Source organism: Nomascus leucogenys, chromosome 4 (genome assembly GCF_006542625.1).
Source record: "Nomascus leucogenys isolate Asia chromosome 4, Asia_NLE_v1, whole genome shotgun sequence".
In the NCBI taxonomy this organism is placed as follows: domain Eukaryota; kingdom Metazoa; phylum Chordata; class Mammalia; order Primates; family Hylobatidae; genus Nomascus; species Nomascus leucogenys.
In genome coordinates this window covers 94,050,372-94,067,107 of record NC_044384.1, presented here as the reverse complement: position 1 = coordinate 94,067,107, position 16,736 = coordinate 94,050,372, and the positions used below count along the sequence as shown (strand labels likewise).

Here is a 16,736-nt window from a genome sequence, read left to right as displayed (position 1 = left end):
AGGTCAGGAGTTCGAGACCAGCCTGGCCAACATGGTGAATCCCCGTCTCTACTAAAAATACAAGAATTAGCTGGGTGTGGTGGTTCATGCCTGTAATCCCAGCTACTCAAGGGGCTAAGGCAGGAGAATTGCTTGAACCTGGGAGGTGAAGATTGCAGTGAGCCAAGATTGCACCACTGCACTCCAGCTGGGCAACAGGGTGAGACTCCGTTTCAAAAATAAATAAATAAATAAATAAATTAAATAAATGGCCAATAAACAATGGAAAGATACTCAATATCACTGATCATGAGGGAAATGAAAATGAAACCCACAATAAAATACTAACTCATGCCCATTAGGATGGCTACTATCAAAAAAATGGAAAATAACAGGCCAGGTGTGGTGGCTCCCACCTGTAATCTCAACACTTTGGGAGGCCAAGGCAGGAGGACTGCTTGAGCACAGGAGGACTACTTGTGCACAGGAGGACTGCTTGAGCACAGGAGTTCAGGACCAGCAACATTGCAAGATCCTGTCTCTACAGAAAAAATAAAAAATTAGCCAGGCGTGGTGGTGTGCACCTGTACTCCCAGCTACTCAGGAGGCTGAGGCAAAAGGATCACTTGGGCCCAGGAGTTCAAGGTTACAGTGAGCTATGATTGTGCCAATGCACTCCAGCCTGAGCAACAGCACAAGACCCTATCACACACACAAAAAAAGCCAACATATTTAAATAGATATTTCACCAAAGATATATGAATGAAAGGAAGTAGATGAAAAGGTGCTCACCATCATTAGTCATTAGAGAAAAGCAAATTAAAATCACCATTTCAAACATTCTAGAATGGCCATAATGAAAGTGACAACATCAAATGTTGGCAGAGATATTAAGAAATAGGAACCCTCATACATTGCTGGTAAGAATGTAAACTGATGGGCCACTTTGGCAAACAGTTTGGTGATTTCTTAAACAGATTTATCAATTCATGCTGCTCTACCAATGACTTTGTGCAGAAGTGATCTACCTACATCTAGCAGAGAGACTTCTTCCACCGGAAAGAGAAAACAATCAGTAGTCTACTACATTATGATTAACAGTCTAAATTAGTAGGCCCAGACCATGAAAATGTCAAGATTAAATTAAGATTTAAAAAAACTTATCATATCATCTCATATCCAAGACTCTAGTAACTGTTGTTCTCTGAACTATCATTAATACTCAGGCAGAACAGTAACAGAATGGCAGGGGACCATGCCATTTACAGAGTACCATGCATCAGGCACTGTGTTTAATCCTCCTAGCAGACAAAAAATTTGAGGCTTAAAGATGCTATTCAGCCTATTAGCACACAGTTCTGATTGCCAAGGTGAAGCCCTTTGCTTTTTCCTCTATTTCATGAGGCTTCTAAAAATTTCAATAAGACCAAGTCCAGAATTTGTAAACAGTACTATTTAAAATGTTATCCTTGATTCTAATACTTCCTTTTAGATATATGTATAAACCAGAAAGAAAATCTTATAAAATCAGATTATTAAGTCATGTTTTAAATATATCTATGTATAACAAAAGGAACAAGTTTTAGAAGTAGTGGCTGCTGGCCAGGCACAGTGGCTCAGCCTGTAATCCCAGCACTTTGGGAAGCCGAGGTGGGCAGATCACTGGAGGTCTGGAGTTTGAGACCAGCCTGGCCAACATGGTAAAACCCAGTCTCTACTAAAAATACAAAAATTAGCCAGGCGTGGTGGTGGGCGCCTGTAATCCCAGCTCCTTGGGAGGCTGAGGCAGGAGAATCTCCCGAACCTGTGAAGCAGAGGTTGCAGTGAGCCAAGATCACGCCACTGCACTCTAGCCTGGGCGACAGAGTGAGACTCTGTCTCAAAAAAAAAACCCAAAAAACAAACAAACAAAAAAACAAAACAAAAAACAAAAAAGGTAGTGGCCGGGAGTGGTGGCTCACACCTGTAATCCCAGCTCTTTGGGAGGCCAAGGTGGGCAGCTCACCTGAGGTCAGGAGTTTGAGACCAGCCTTGCCAACATGGCAAAACCCTGTCTCTATTAAAAATACAAAAATTAGCCAGGCACGGAGGTGGGTGCCTGTAATCCCAGCTACTTGGGAGGCTGAGGCAGGAGAAACACTTGAACCTGGGAGAGCCGAGATAGTGCCACTGTACTCCAGCCTGGGCAACAGAGTGAGACTCTGTCTCATAAATAAATAAATGTAGTACATTATAAAGTTATTAGAAAATAACTTTATAATCCCAACTTTTTCAGTGGAAAATTCATGAATGTCCATTGTCATGTCAGAGAGATGTCTTCCATGGGAAGGAGAAAATAGTCAGTAGTCTGCTACATTACAATTAGCAAAATAGTCTAAATTACTACGCCCAAACCATGAAAATAAATGTCAAGATTAAATTAAGATTTAAAAAATTTTCTCATATCTTCTCATACCCAAGACTCATGTCCTTAATTAGTGTACCATTTAGTTGTCATCTAGGTTAAGAAAACTTCCAAACTCAGAATTCATATACTTAAACATTTGTTAAACTCCTACCATGAACAAGGTACTGTATGTCTTTTCCATATGAAAAGACACTTTGAACTGCTCCCTAAATCAATAACCTGTGCTACAGGGACATATACTTGTTTTGAGACCTAGCTGAGTATTTTGTGACAAGTCGGGAATAATTCTAGTTTTCTATAAGGTTTTACTCAAGCAGTATTGGAAAGTTCTGTCTTATTGGGCTTCTATATATATATAGAAAGTTCTGTTTTATTGGGCTTTTAAATATCTATATTATAAATTTAAATATTTAAATATATATTTATAGTTAATATATTAAATATATATTTAAATATATAATATTTAATATATATAAAGCTAACATTTTTGAGACTTCATTTTACTATAATTCATTCAATGTCTATAACACTATAAGTATATTTTTTGCTAGGAGGACATGACAGATTATACATATATAAGAGCCTGCATATTTTAGTGGGAGATTAGCAGGAAATTATACTCTTCTCCAAAGGCCTTGAAGAAAGCTGCCATCAACATAAAAAATAATCAAGGATGAAAAGAAAGAAACCTGTTCAGCAACACTGCACACCAAAAACAGAACACCAAGTTTATACTTTACCTGTAGGTTTAAGGTCTCCTATTCGAATAATGTGTGGCCAGTGCTGGAGTGTCTTAGCAAAAAAAGGGTTGGTTACTCCTAATATAACTGAGGGCCTATACAAAACAAAACAAAACAAAATAAAAAAGGTGAGAAAAAGATGAATGTTAAATCAGTGAAGAATAGTTTACATTTTTTTCAATGAACAATATACAGATTGCTTTTTCCTTTATTCAACACATTACATATCAACTACATGCCAGGCAACATGTTTTACACTAGACATGTAAAGATGAAAGGACACAGTCCTTCCAACAGCACACAGGAAGAAAGGTATACACACCCAGTTATGATGCCAAAATTAGAAGACAGTGAAGGTGGTTTAAAATGCACAACAATCGGCTGAGCGCGGTGACTCACGCCTGTAATCCCAGCACTTTCGGAGGCCGAGGCGGGTGGATCACGAGGTCAGGAGTTCGAGGCCAACCTGGCCAACATGGTGAAACCCCCCATCTCTACTAAAATTACAAAAAATTAGCTGGGCGTACTGGTGGGCGCCTGTAATCCCAGCTACTCAAGAGGCTGAGGCAGGAGAATCGCTTGAAACCAGGAGGCGGAGGTTGCAGTGAGCCGAGATTGCACCACTACACTCCAGCCTGGGCAACAGAGTGAGACTCTATCTCAAAAAAAAAAAAAAAAAAAGGCACAATAATCACAAAGGAGAACCTATGTCTACCAGGGGATTAAAGGACAGCCTCACCAAAGAGGTAATATTTACAGGAAGACATGAAAGATGAGTAGGTGTTTTTTGCCAAGTGGATGAGAGAGGGAAGAGTGATGCAGAACAAACTATGTGCAAAGCAATGAAGTGACATTATGGTCTGTCTGTAGAACTACACAGAGTTTAGCATTCCTGGAGCAAAAGCAGAAAGGATGAATAGTCAGAAATGAGAATATTGTTGCCTGATCGTTAGTACCATGTTAGTATGCTAAGAAGTTAAGATGTTATCTTACAGGCAAAGGGAAACTACTAGATAACCAAGTGGAGGAATGACGCATTAAAGAAAAAGTGCTTATTAGAAAGATCAATCGGCCAGGCGCGGTGGCTCACGCCTGTAATCCCAACACTTTGGGAGGCCAAGGTGGGCAGATCATGAGGTCAGGAGTTCAAGACCAGTCTGGCCAATATAGTGAAACCCTGTCTCTACTAAAAATACAAAAAATTAGCTGGGCGTGATAGTGTACACCTGTAATCCCAGCTACTTGGGAGGCTAAAGCAGGAGAATCACGTGAACCCGGGAGGCAGAGGTTGCAGTAAACCAAGATGGCGCCATTGCACTCCCTCCTGGGTGACAGTGCCAGACTCCGTCTCAAAAAAAAAAAAAAAAAAAAACTATCAGTCTGAAATCAGAACTCAGAACACAATACCTAGCGAACACCAACATTTAAGGGATTCGTAGAGAAAAGTCTGCAAAGAAGATTGGGATGTACCACAAGACAGCCCAGGAAAGAATGGTATTAGAGATTTAAAAAAAAATTTTTTTTGAGACAAGGACTCACTCTGTCCCCCAGGGCTGGAGTCCAGTGGCACGATCTGAGTTCACTGCAACCTCTGCCTCCTAGGCTCAAGCCATCCTCCCACCTCAGCCTCATGAGTAGCTGGGACTACAGACGCATGCCACCACATCCAGCTAATTTTTGTATTTTTTTGTGGAGACAGAGTTTTGCCATGTTGCCCAGGCTGGTCTCTAACTCCTGGGCTTAAGTGATCTGCCGCCTAGGCCTACCAAAGTGCTGGGATTACAGGCATGGGCCATCACGACCGGCTGGTGATTAAAATATTTTTAAGGTTAAAAGTGTAAATGTTACAAGAAAGAAGAGGTGGCAGACCAGCCTGGGCAACGGGGAAGGGAGGGGAGGGGAAGGGGAGGGGAAGGGGAGGGGAGGGGGGGAGGGGGAAAGACAGAAAAAGGAAAAACAGGGTAATGATATGCCCACTGGGTGAAACAGTGAGAAGGGTCTTGATGATTTAGCAAGAACAAATTCAGTGAACATGAAGAAGTCAATCCGCAGTTGACTAGAAGCAACCAGAAAATCAGGAAGTGGAGATAGTACATGCAGATTTTTGTTGTTGCTTTAGAAATCGAGCTGTAAAAAGGTGAGCAATAGAGCAAGAGCTAAAAGGGAAAGGGTAAGATTATTTTTTCTTTTTACAGATTGAAAAGATTTTTCATAAAAAGGTAGAATTGAAAGTACAACCCAGTGGCTATTAATGACAATATAGCTTCCATTAATAAATAAAATCATGTGGGCCGGGTGTGGTGGCTCACACCTGTAATCCCAGCACTTTAGGAGGCTGAGGCATGCAGATCACGAGGTCAGGAGTTCGAGATCAGCCTGATCAACATGGTGAAACCCCGTCTCTACTAAAAATACAAAAATTAGCCGGGTGTGGTGGCGCGTGCCTTTAGTCCCAGCTACTTAGAAGGCTGAGGCAGGAGAATCTCTTGAACCCAGGAGGCAGAGGTTGCAGTGAGCCGAGATCGTGCCACTGCACTCCAGCCTGGGCAACAGAGCAAACCTCTGTCTCGAAAATAAATAAATAAAAATAAATACAAAAAGTCACTCAAATAAGGTACTAACTCTTAAAATCTAAAATTATTTCTAGCAGCTCCTCAAACTTTCCTTTTATAAGATCATTCTGCCTATAAGCTTTTATTACCAAAAATAATTCTACACAATTTTGGTTATAAAGGTAATACCTGGTCAACAGAAGTTATTCTGTTTACTTACGGAGCTTGGGTACGGGTAGTATATTCTTTGAATTCACTATCATGAATAGTGAAATAAGGTCGGAAATCACTGAAGTACTTTAATGGAGAAACACAGCTGTGGAGCAGGAAGAACATGTAAAATAAAGGACACAGAAATTAAAGGTCTTAATCTATAACTAGAAAACATCTATACAAACGGTATACACACAAAGGGATACTTTGTTTGTTTTAATAAATGGTAAACTCATTTCACAGAATTAGAAGGACAGATATATGTAATGTGAAATGGCATACTGAAAGAACACACTGGGTTTGGGGCAGAAGATGGGGTGAAATTCTGGCTCTACCGTCCACTAGCTATGTGCCTTTGACTCTACACGGATCATTCATACAAGTAATATTTATCAAGGAACAACTTCATGTAATGAATCAATGTGCCTGTTACTCAGAACAACAAAGGCATGGTTCCAGCCCTCATGGAGCCTGAATCAATTTTCTCATCCATAAAATGGTGCTATAATAAGCATTACCTTCTGACAGGGTTTTTACATGGATCAATGCAATAATGGGTGGGGAAAAATACGACAGGTGGGAAGTGCTGCAAATATCACCAACAGGTTAAGTATCGCAGCATCAAAAAAAAAAAAAAAAAAAGCCAGAAATAGTAACCAAATAGACTCACTTAACAAGTGCCAATACAGTCTCTGATGATTCCGATGGTGATGGTGCCATAACCACAAGGGGCTCCCCCAACAGCACCAGCTCCCAGAGCATCTGACTATGAAGGAAAACTGGGCAGAAACACCTGAAAGGTGATGCACAGTAGAAATATTTTTTAATGTAGCCAATCCTGTTTTTAAAATTACTATATAATCTTTCTAAAAACTCCACATTGATATAAATTCTTCCTGCTATTTGTATCTTGATCTGATACACAAATTCATTTAGAATATGGTGATGTATAGAGACGGAAGTCCCTTTTATCCACATAAAAATATCTATCAATTTGACTCATCCTAATTTTTACAAAATTAAATGTAATATATTGACACACAGAATAACTGACAATAAAAGCACATAATGCTCGAATTGTTGTACCATATGATAGATCTATTTTATCAATATTGCTTTGATACTTTGAATTTCAATCCTAAATATTTTTAAGGAAATAAGAAAAATTAATTTTCCAAGGGCACTTATTGGATATACTTAATTTAAAACCCAATACTTTTGACATTAAAGAATGATGACAAATCACAAGGGGGAGTGCTAATGCTGAACAAGAGCGAACCTCCTAGGCAGATACTCCCTCTACAGAAGTGCTCAGTCTTTTTACAGCAGCCCTGGAATTGGGTGGAGGCCTGTTGGGACACAACTCTGCTAGTATGTTACTAGGCCTAAGACATTTGGTAACTTTCACTTATTTAGGAATTTCCTCCTGGCTTGGTAAAAATTTTTCCTAGTAGATTGGGGGCAAATCTTATCTATTTATGAAAATCACAACGAATCCACTCAGTTGAAAAGACACACATGCAAATAAAAAGAAAAGAAAAATCAAACAACAATTAAGTGCAAAAATATGCAACAAATTATGAGATGGAAATTAGGGGAGTTAATTTTAACTATTCAAAAACAAGATAAGTGCCACAAAAGAAACAAACAACAACATAAAAACAGCTCATGGGTAAGGCAAAGGAGCTCTTCCTCTTCCCTTCCTAAACAACTCAGTCCTAAAGCAGAACATGGTAGGTATCTCTGCCACGAGGGAAAGTGAGCCGTATTGACCAGGGAGGCGTGTCAGAGCTTATGTAAGGTAAGGTGGACATGTACATGCAGATAGTGGCCTACTGTGGAACTGCTGGAGCCCAAATGTGGTGAGGAATGTATACATGTGTGGGGATTATTTGGTTTGAGTTCACAGAGCCCAGGAAGCACAGACGGGTAGCCTGATGTGTAGCATCAAAGACAGAATGAGTTGAGGAGGTTGGCACAATGTGGGACCACCTGGCACAAGATGTCAGAGCAGAGAAATGAGGGTATCTCCATGGAGAAGTACCCTGGAGGGGGGTAAGCACACAAGCAGGGTAAGGAGGACATTCATGTGAGGCTTGACCTGGTGTTGAGAGTCAGAGCTCAAAAAGGGGAAGATGGCACCCACTTGGAGATGTGGTCTAGTGGGACAGAGTAACCTGAATGAGACAGGAGGGTATCCATGGGGGTGGGGGTGGGGGGTCAATCCAACAAGAAGAATCAGAGAGTGAGCAGGGTAAGGAGGGTATCCATGCAGAAGGGAAGCCAGGTGTAGAATGTCAGGGCCCAGTGGGGATGAGAAAAGTATTAGCATGGGGGACAAAGTTGCAGCAGAGTCCTAGCCAGAGCAATCAGACAAGAGAAAGAAATAAACAGCATGCAAATTGGTAATGAGGAAGTTAAACTGTCACTGTTTGCTGATGACATCATATACCTAGAAAACCCTAAAAACTCATCCAAAAAGCTCCTAGAACTGGTAAGTGAATTCAGCAAAGTTTCCGAATACAAAATTAATGTACATAAATCAGAAGCTCTCCTATACACCAACAGCAATCAAGCTGAGAATCAAATCAACCCCTTTTACAATAGCTGCAATAAATAAAATAAAATACTTAGGAATATACTTACCCAAGGAGGTGAAAGACCTCTACAAGGAAAATGACAAAACACTGCTGAAAAAAATCACAGGTGACACAAACAAATGGAAACACATCCTATGCTCATGGATGCGTAGTCAATATTGTGAAAACGACCATACTGCCAAAAGCAATCTACAAATTCAACGCAATTCTCATCAATGCCCTCCTTACACTGCTTGTTCCCATCATTCTTCACAGAACTAGAAAAAACAATCCTAAAATTCATATGGAACTAAAAAAGAGCCTGCATAGCCAAAGTAAGACTAAGCAAAAAGAACAAATCTGGAAGCAATACATTATCTGCCTTCAAACTGTACTACAAAGCCATAGTCACCAAAACAGCATGGTACTGGTATAAAAACAGGCATGTAGACCAATGGAACAGAACAGAGAACCCAGAGATAAGGCCAAATGCTTACAGTCAACTGATCTTCAACAAAGCAAACAAAAACATAAAGTGGGGAAAGGACACCCTATTTAACAAATGGTGCTGAGATAACTGGCAAGCCACATGTAGAAGAATGAAACTGGATCCTCATCTCTCATCCTTTACAAAAACAAACTCAAGATTAATCAAAGACTTAAATCTAAGACCTGAAATCATAAAATTTCTAGAAGATAACATTGGAAAAAACCCATCCAGGCATAAACTTAGGCAAAGACTTCATGACCAAGAACCCAAAAGCAAATGCAACAAAACAAAGATAAATAGATTTATTTTGCTTCTGTACAACAAAAGAAATAATCAGCAGAGTAAACAGACAACTCACAGAATAGGAGAAAATCTTCACAATCTATACATCCAAACAAAGGACAAATATCCAGAATCTATAAGGAACTTAAATCAGCAAGAACAAAACAAACAATCCCACCAAAAAGTGGGCTAAGGACATGAATAGACAATTCTCAAAAGAAGATATACAAATTGCCAACAAACATTAAAAAATGCTTAACATCACTAATTATCAGGGAAATGCAAATCAAACCCACAATGCACTAGTACCTCACTCCTGCAAGAATGGCCATAATCAAAAAATCAAAAAATAATAAATGTTGGTGTGGATGTGGTGAAAAGGGAATACTTTTACACTGCTGGTAGGAATGTAAACTAGTACAACCACTATGGAAAACAGTATGGAGATTCCTTAAAGAACTAAAAGTAGATCTAACATTTGGTCCAGCAATTTCACTACTGGGTATCTACCCAGAGGAAAAGAAGTCATAAAAAAAAAAAGATACTTGTACATGCATGTTTACAGCAGCACAATTCACAATTGCAAAAATATGGAACAAGCCCAAATGCCCATCAATCAATGAGTGAAGAAAAAAAATATATATATATATATAGTTGTGTGTGTGTATATATATATTTGTCCCCCATGCTAATACTTTTCTCATCCCCCCGGGCCCTGACATTCTACACCTGGCTTCCCTTCTGCATGGATACCCTCCTTACCCTGCTCACTCTCTGATTCTCCTTGTTGGATTGACCCCCCACACCTCCCGCCATGGATACCCTCCTGTCTCATTCAGGTTACTCTATCCCACTAGACCATGTCTCCAAGTGGGTGCCATCTTCCCCTTTTTGGGCTCTGACTCTCTGTGTATGTGTGTGTATATATATATATATATATATATATATATACACATACACACCATAGAATACTACTCAGCCATAAAAAGGAATGAAATAATGGCATTCACAGCAACCTAGATGGAATTGGAGACCATTATGCTAAAGTAACTTAGGAATGGAAAACCAAACATCATATGTTCTCACTCATAAGTGGGAGCTAAGCTATGAAGATGCAAAGACATAAGAATGATACAATGAACTTTGGGAACTCAGTGGGGAAAGGGAGGGAGGGGGTGAGGGATAAAAAGACTACATATTGGGTACCGTGTACATTCCTCGTGTGATGGGTACATCAAAATCTCAGAAATCATCGCTAAAGAACTTATTCATGCAACCAAACGCCACCTATTCCCCAAAAACCTTTTGAAATAAACAAACAAAAAACCTAAAAAAAAAAAAAGTTGCAGCAGAGATGCGGCATTGATTACTAACAGAGGTATTGATTAAATCAGTTAATAAAGAATAATTTAATATATATGAGTGAGTATATATACATGCATTTACATACATATATATACACACACACACACACACACATACATACATACACACACACATCGTAGTTTTGTCCACTTGAGAGGGTCTAAAAGCAATGATATCGCAATATCAATAAGCACACCAAGTGCCCAGATATTGTCTTCTAAATCTTAATCTCTGCTAAAAAGAACCAAGGCTTTTTAGAGAAATGGCTGGTTCTAGGGCTTGGGAAGAGAAAATACAAGATGATCTGGAACCCAAGAGAATGGAAAACATGTCCACACAAAGATGTATACACAAATGTGGACAGTAGCATTATTCATAATAACCAAAAGTGTAAACCATCCAAACCCTGCATCAAAAGGTGAATGGATAGACAAAATGTAGTATATCCACATGGAATTTTTTTTTTTTTTTTTGAGATGGAGTTTTGCTCTTGTTGCCCAGGCTGGAGTGCAATGGCATGATCTTGGCTCACCACAACCTCCGCCTCCCAGATTCAAGCGATTCTCCTGCCTCAGCATCCCGAATAGCTGGGATTACAGGCATGTGCCATCATACCCGGCTAGTTTTGTATTTTTAGTAGAGATGGGGTTTCTCCATGTCAGTCAGACTGGTGTCGAACTCCCGATCTCAGATGATCTGACCACCTCGGCCTCCCAAAGTGCTGGGATTACAGGCATGAGCCACCGCACCTGGCCCATCCACATGGAATATTATTCAACCCTTTTTTTTTTTTTTTTTTTTTTTTTTTTTTTTTTTTTTTTTTTTGAGACGGAGTCTCGCTCTGTCACCCAGGCTGGAGTTCAGTGGCGCAATCTCGGCTCACTGCAAGCTCCGCCTCCCGGGTTCACGCCATTCTCCTGCCTCAGCCTCTCCGAGTAGCTGGGACTACAGGCGCCCGCCACCACGCCCGGCTAATTTTTTATATTTTTAGTAGAGACGGGGTTTCACCGTGGTCTCGATCTCCTGACCTCGTGATTCGCCCACCTCGGCCTCCCAAAGTGCTGGGATTACAAGCGTGAGCCACCGCGCCCGGCCCTATTCAACCCTTAAAAAAAATGAAGTACAGACAGTCTCCGTGTTACAATGGTTTGACTTACAATTTTCAACTTTATGATGTTGCAAAAGCAGTACGCATTCAGTATGCTCAACACATGACAGACTTACCTCCAGATAAGCCCATTGTAAACTGAAAATATCAAAAACGTACTTTCAACTTACAATTTTCAAACTTACAATGGGTTTAACAGGACATAACCCCCTTTTAAGTCTAGGAGCATCTGTACTGATTCATGATACTGCACAGATGAACCTTATAAACATTATTCTGGGTGAAGGAAGACAGACACAAAAGGTCACATTTTGTATGATTCTAGTTAAATGTAATGTCCAAAATAGGCAAGTCCATAGAGACAGAAAGTAAGTTAGTAATGGCAAGGGGCTGGGAAGAAGAGGGAATGGGAACTGCTAATAGGTACAGGGTTACGTTTTGAGGTGATGAAAATGTTCTGGAATTAGCAGTGATGGTTGCACAACCTTGTGAATATATTAAGAAACTAGTGAATTGTACTTTAAAAGGTTGAATATTGTATGGTATGATAATTACAAACCAGTTTATTTAATTACCAAAAAAAAAAAAAAAGATAAACCTGGAATATCTCACACCAGAAAGCAAGAAAGTGTTCAAAGAATGACAGAGATATGGCAAAAGAACATAGAGGCCAGCCTGTAGTTAAGTTCTCACTGGCTAAACTGGGACAATTTGAATATCAAAATAGGTAATAATGGATTAGAATCCATTGAATAAAACAAGAAATCAGAGTCCCAACAGACATATAAAAATAGTGTGGTGATTTAAAATATGTCCAGGCTGTGCATGGTGGCTCACTCCTGGAACCCCAACACCTAGATGGGAGAATCACTTGAGGCAAGAGTTTAAGACCGGCCTGGGTAACATAGCAAGACACCCTCTCTACAAAAATAATAAAATAAAAATAAAAATAAAAATAAATAAATAACATCTGTCCACAAATTATTTGACACTCCTTTCAAAACATGGAGCCTAATTCTCCTGTTTTTGAGCGCGGACTGGATTACTGGTTTGATTGTAATTAACAGAATGTGGTAGAAATGACAATGTACAACTTTGAAGGCTGAGTCATACAGGACACTGTGGCTTCAGCCTTCTCTCAGTGCTTGCTCTGGGAAAAGTTAGCTGCCATGTTGTGAGAACATTAGGAAGCCCTATGGAGAAGTCCATAAGGCTAGGGCTGAGACCTCCTAACAACAGCCACAAAGAACTGCGATCTCCAGCCAACAGCTGTGCGAGTAAGCCTTGTAGGGAAGCAGACTCTCCAGACTCCTATGTCCAACTGACTGAAACCACAGATAACAACCTGACTGTAACCACATAAAAAACTCTGAGGCAGAACTACCCACCTAAGCAGCTCCCAGATTTCCAACCCTCAGAAACTCTGTGAAATAATGTTTGTTCTTTTAAGCCTAAGTATTGGGATAATTTGTTACACATCAATAAATAACATACATAGTTTCAAATATCTCCCCCCAAAATACCTAATTACAAAAGAAAAAACAATTAACTTATCAGTGGAGAAGCTTGGAGGATACCACATTAATCAAGTGATCAAACTGAACATCATCAATAACAAGTCAAGCTCAACTTGTGTGCCACCTCCTGACAGATGCAGAGCCTCAATCTAATCAGGAGTAAATACCTGACAATCCTAAACTGAGGAGTTTCTGCAAAATAACTGTCCTATAATCTGTAAAATATCAGGATCATGAAAGTCAGAGACTAAAGAACTATTCTAGACTGAAGATGACTAATGAGATGTGACAGCTACATGCAACATGATTCTCAACTAGACATTATTGTAATAACTGGTAACATTTGAACTGGTCTTAGTATTAGATGATATTAACTTATCAATGTTGATTTTACCAATTTTGATGGTTGCGTTGTATACTTGTTAGTAGGAAATAGACTCTAAAGTATTAAGGGATGACAGGGCACCACGTCGCCAGCTTACTACCAAATGGTTCGGGAAAAAAGTCTTCTGTATTGTACTTGCTACTTTTCTGTTGGTTTGTAAAAATAAGCAAAGGAAAAATGAAAAAGGCCTACATGAAAACATCTGACCAATTGACTTTAATGGTGGGATTCCTTTAAGGCACCAAGTTGCAAATTATTGTCTTTCAAGTATATTAATATATTATTAGCAAAGGGCACAAATAGAAGATAGGAAGTATAGTTACAAGATAAATCATTCTTTGAAAGCTTTGTATTATACTGATAATATGTTATCAAAGTTGTTTTTTTGGGTGGGAGGTAAATTTTTAATATTCAGGAAAGGAAACTTGTCTTGAACTAAAAAATATTAGTAGTAGGCCGGACGCGGTGGCTCACGCCTGTAATCCCAGCACTTTGGGAGGCTGAGGCGGGAAGATCACGAGGTCAGGAGATTGAGACCATCCTGGCTAACAACAGTGAAACCCGTCTCTCCTAAAAATACAAAAAATTAGCCGGATGTAGTGGCACAAGCCTGTAGTCCCAGCTACTCGGGAGGCTGAGGCAGGAGAATTGCTTGAACCCAGGAGGCAGAGGTTGCAGTGAGCCGAGATCACACCACTGCACTCCAGCCTGGGAGACAGAGCGAGACTCCGTCTAAAAAAAAAAAAAAAAAAAAAAAAAGGTAGTGTGCACCAAATTAACTGCAGTATAGGATTACTGAAATGAAGGTCTGTAAGGAAATCACTGGGTCTTTTTTTTTAGTATCACATTTATATTCCCATTCTGGAGTACCATGCCTTTATGCTAAGCTCCCACCACCAAAACAGCCACGCCTTGGGAAAATAATTAGAAATTTACTTCTTTTTTTTTTTTCTTTTTTGAGATGGAGTCTCGCTCTGTCGCCCAGGCTGGAGTCCAGTGGCACGATCTCAGCTCACTGCAAGCTCCACCTCCCGGGTTCATGCCATTCTCTCGCCTCAGCCTCCCAAGTCGCTGGGACCACAGGTGCCTGCCACCATGCCTGGCTAATTTTTTTTTTTTTTTTTTTTTTTTGTATTTTTAGTAGAGACAGGGTTTCACCGTGTTAGCCAGGATGGTCTCGATCTCCTGACCTCATGATCCACCTGCCTTGGCCTCCCAAAGTGCTGGGATTACAGGCGTGAGCCACCATGCCCAGCCAGAAATTCACTTCTAAGAAATAAATAGTGGTTTCAACCTTTTGAGAAAGATATAGTATGTTATTATAATCTGAAACCTAAACCCAAAGGAAATTAACATGTGTCAGATAGCATCAGATACATTTTATGTGGTGACAAGGTTTCTCAATCTCTGAAACACAGAAACAGCTATAACTGTTGTCTGCTCAGCCAATGCGTTAGAAAGCCAAAATAACTTGTTTCTCAAGTCACAATAGGGAACAGGGGAGAGAAGCAGGTGGCGGGAGGTGATAACTGATGTGTCTTTAAAACACAAATAGCAAATATCATCAGGTAAAATGTCCCTGACTCTAAGGCAAGAAAATGTCTATTTCTTTCAACAGAAAACTGCCCTTCAATTCTAATCTCACCTCAAAAACAGAATGAGGAAACTATTTCTGTGATCAAGAAAGCTGAAACCAAAGGCGTGGTCCATGGAATAGACCTTGACCTAGTGAAAGTAGTGCCTACACTCGACTGTATCTCTGCTACTCAAATTCAAATGCCTTTCTAGGTCTCTTTACTTTGCTTTCAAGCTCAGTCTTGGTGTAAATATATCGCCTTCAATATAACTGGATAAATATGTAAACTTTCATTCACACTAATAAACGTGAAATGTAAGCTCTACAGAAACAAAAAGCATAGTCACAAATAAAGTATTAATCTAATCATTAGATATTAAATGCTTGATATAATACTATCACTGTGTGAGATTATTTTTCAAAATTTGTTTTTCGCATCTCTTGGAAAACAAGAATTTTTTTTTTTTTTTTTGAGATAGAGTCTCGCTCTGTTGCCCAGGCTGGAGTGCAGTGGCACGATCTCAGCTCACCGCAACCTCCGTCTCCTGGGTTCAAGCAATTCTCCTGCCTCAGCCTCCTGAGTAGCTGAGATTACAGGCGCCCGCCACCATGCCCAGCTAGTTTTTGTATTTTTACTAGAGACGGGGTTTCATCATGTTGGTCAGGCTGGTCTCGAAATCCTGACCTCATGATCTGCCCGCCTCAGCCTCCCAAAGTGCTGGGATTACAGGCGTGAGCCACTGCATCTGGCGGGAAACAAGAATTTAAAAACAACAAACTAACTTGCCCCACTCTTAAAATAATATTATGTAATTCACATCCAGGAGACGAGACATGTGCTAATCAAAGGTGTTAGTGATGGGGGTAATTAACTAAGGGTTGAGCATCCCTAATGTGAAAATCTACATTCCAAAATGTTCCCAAACCCAAAAGGTTTTGAGCATTGACATGGTGCCACAAGTGGAAAATTCCACTCATGACCTCAAGATAAGTCAAAGTCAAAATGCAATCAAAATTTAGTTTCATGCACAAAATCATTAAAAATATTTTTTAAAATTACATTCAGGCTATGTGTATAAGGTGTATATGAAGCATAAGTGACCCTTGTGTTTAGACTTGGGCCCATCCCCAAGATATCTCATTATGTATATGCAAAGATCCCCAAATGCAAAAAAGTCCAAAATCCAAAACACTTCTGATTCTGACCATTTCAGATATGGGATATGCAAGATGTACCACAAAAGCTAAGATAATCAGTAACAAACAATGCGTAAGACTCATACCCAGAAGTTCAAAAGAAAAAATGTCCGATAATTGAACTCTGTATTAATTTATGCCAATTCTGCAAATTATTCCTTAATGAGTCAAGTATCAAAACGAGAAATAGTACACATTCTTCTTAGTATATTTTGCCTGTAATATTTATTCATTTATTTTGGGGACACTCCCTCTTTTCATCCTAATAATGCTATAACATGTAATTTTTAAGATAATTAATTTGTTTTAAAAGTCATATTTATAATTTATATGCAGTAAAATTTAC

General features: G+C 39.6%; 2 protein-coding genes across 2 annotated transcripts in view; one reads left to right on the top strand and one right to left on the bottom strand.

Moving 5' to 3' along the window:
- Window positions 1–15,559, top strand: part of PDE12 (phosphodiesterase 12) — a 92,044-nt gene extending 76,485 nt beyond the window's left edge. The window contains exon 3 of the mRNA XM_012497989.2: window positions 15,236–15,559. Coding sequence (XP_012353443.1) covers window positions 15,236–15,405 — 170 coding nt within the window. The 3' untranslated portion in view covers window positions 15,406–15,559. The remainder of the gene's footprint in view (window positions 1–15,235) is intronic.
- DENND6A (DENN domain containing 6A) overlaps window positions 1–16,736 on the bottom strand; it is a 63,350-nt gene that overhangs the window by 12,898 nt on the left and 33,716 nt on the right. The window contains exons 10-12 of the mRNA XM_003257222.4: window positions 6,562–6,684; window positions 5,899–5,994; window positions 3,127–3,221 (exon numbers count right to left, since the gene is read on the bottom strand). Of these exons, the coding sequence (XP_003257270.2) occupies window positions 3,127–3,221; window positions 5,899–5,994; window positions 6,562–6,684 (314 nt within the window). The remainder of the gene's footprint in view (window positions 1–3,126; window positions 3,222–5,898; window positions 5,995–6,561; window positions 6,685–16,736) is intronic.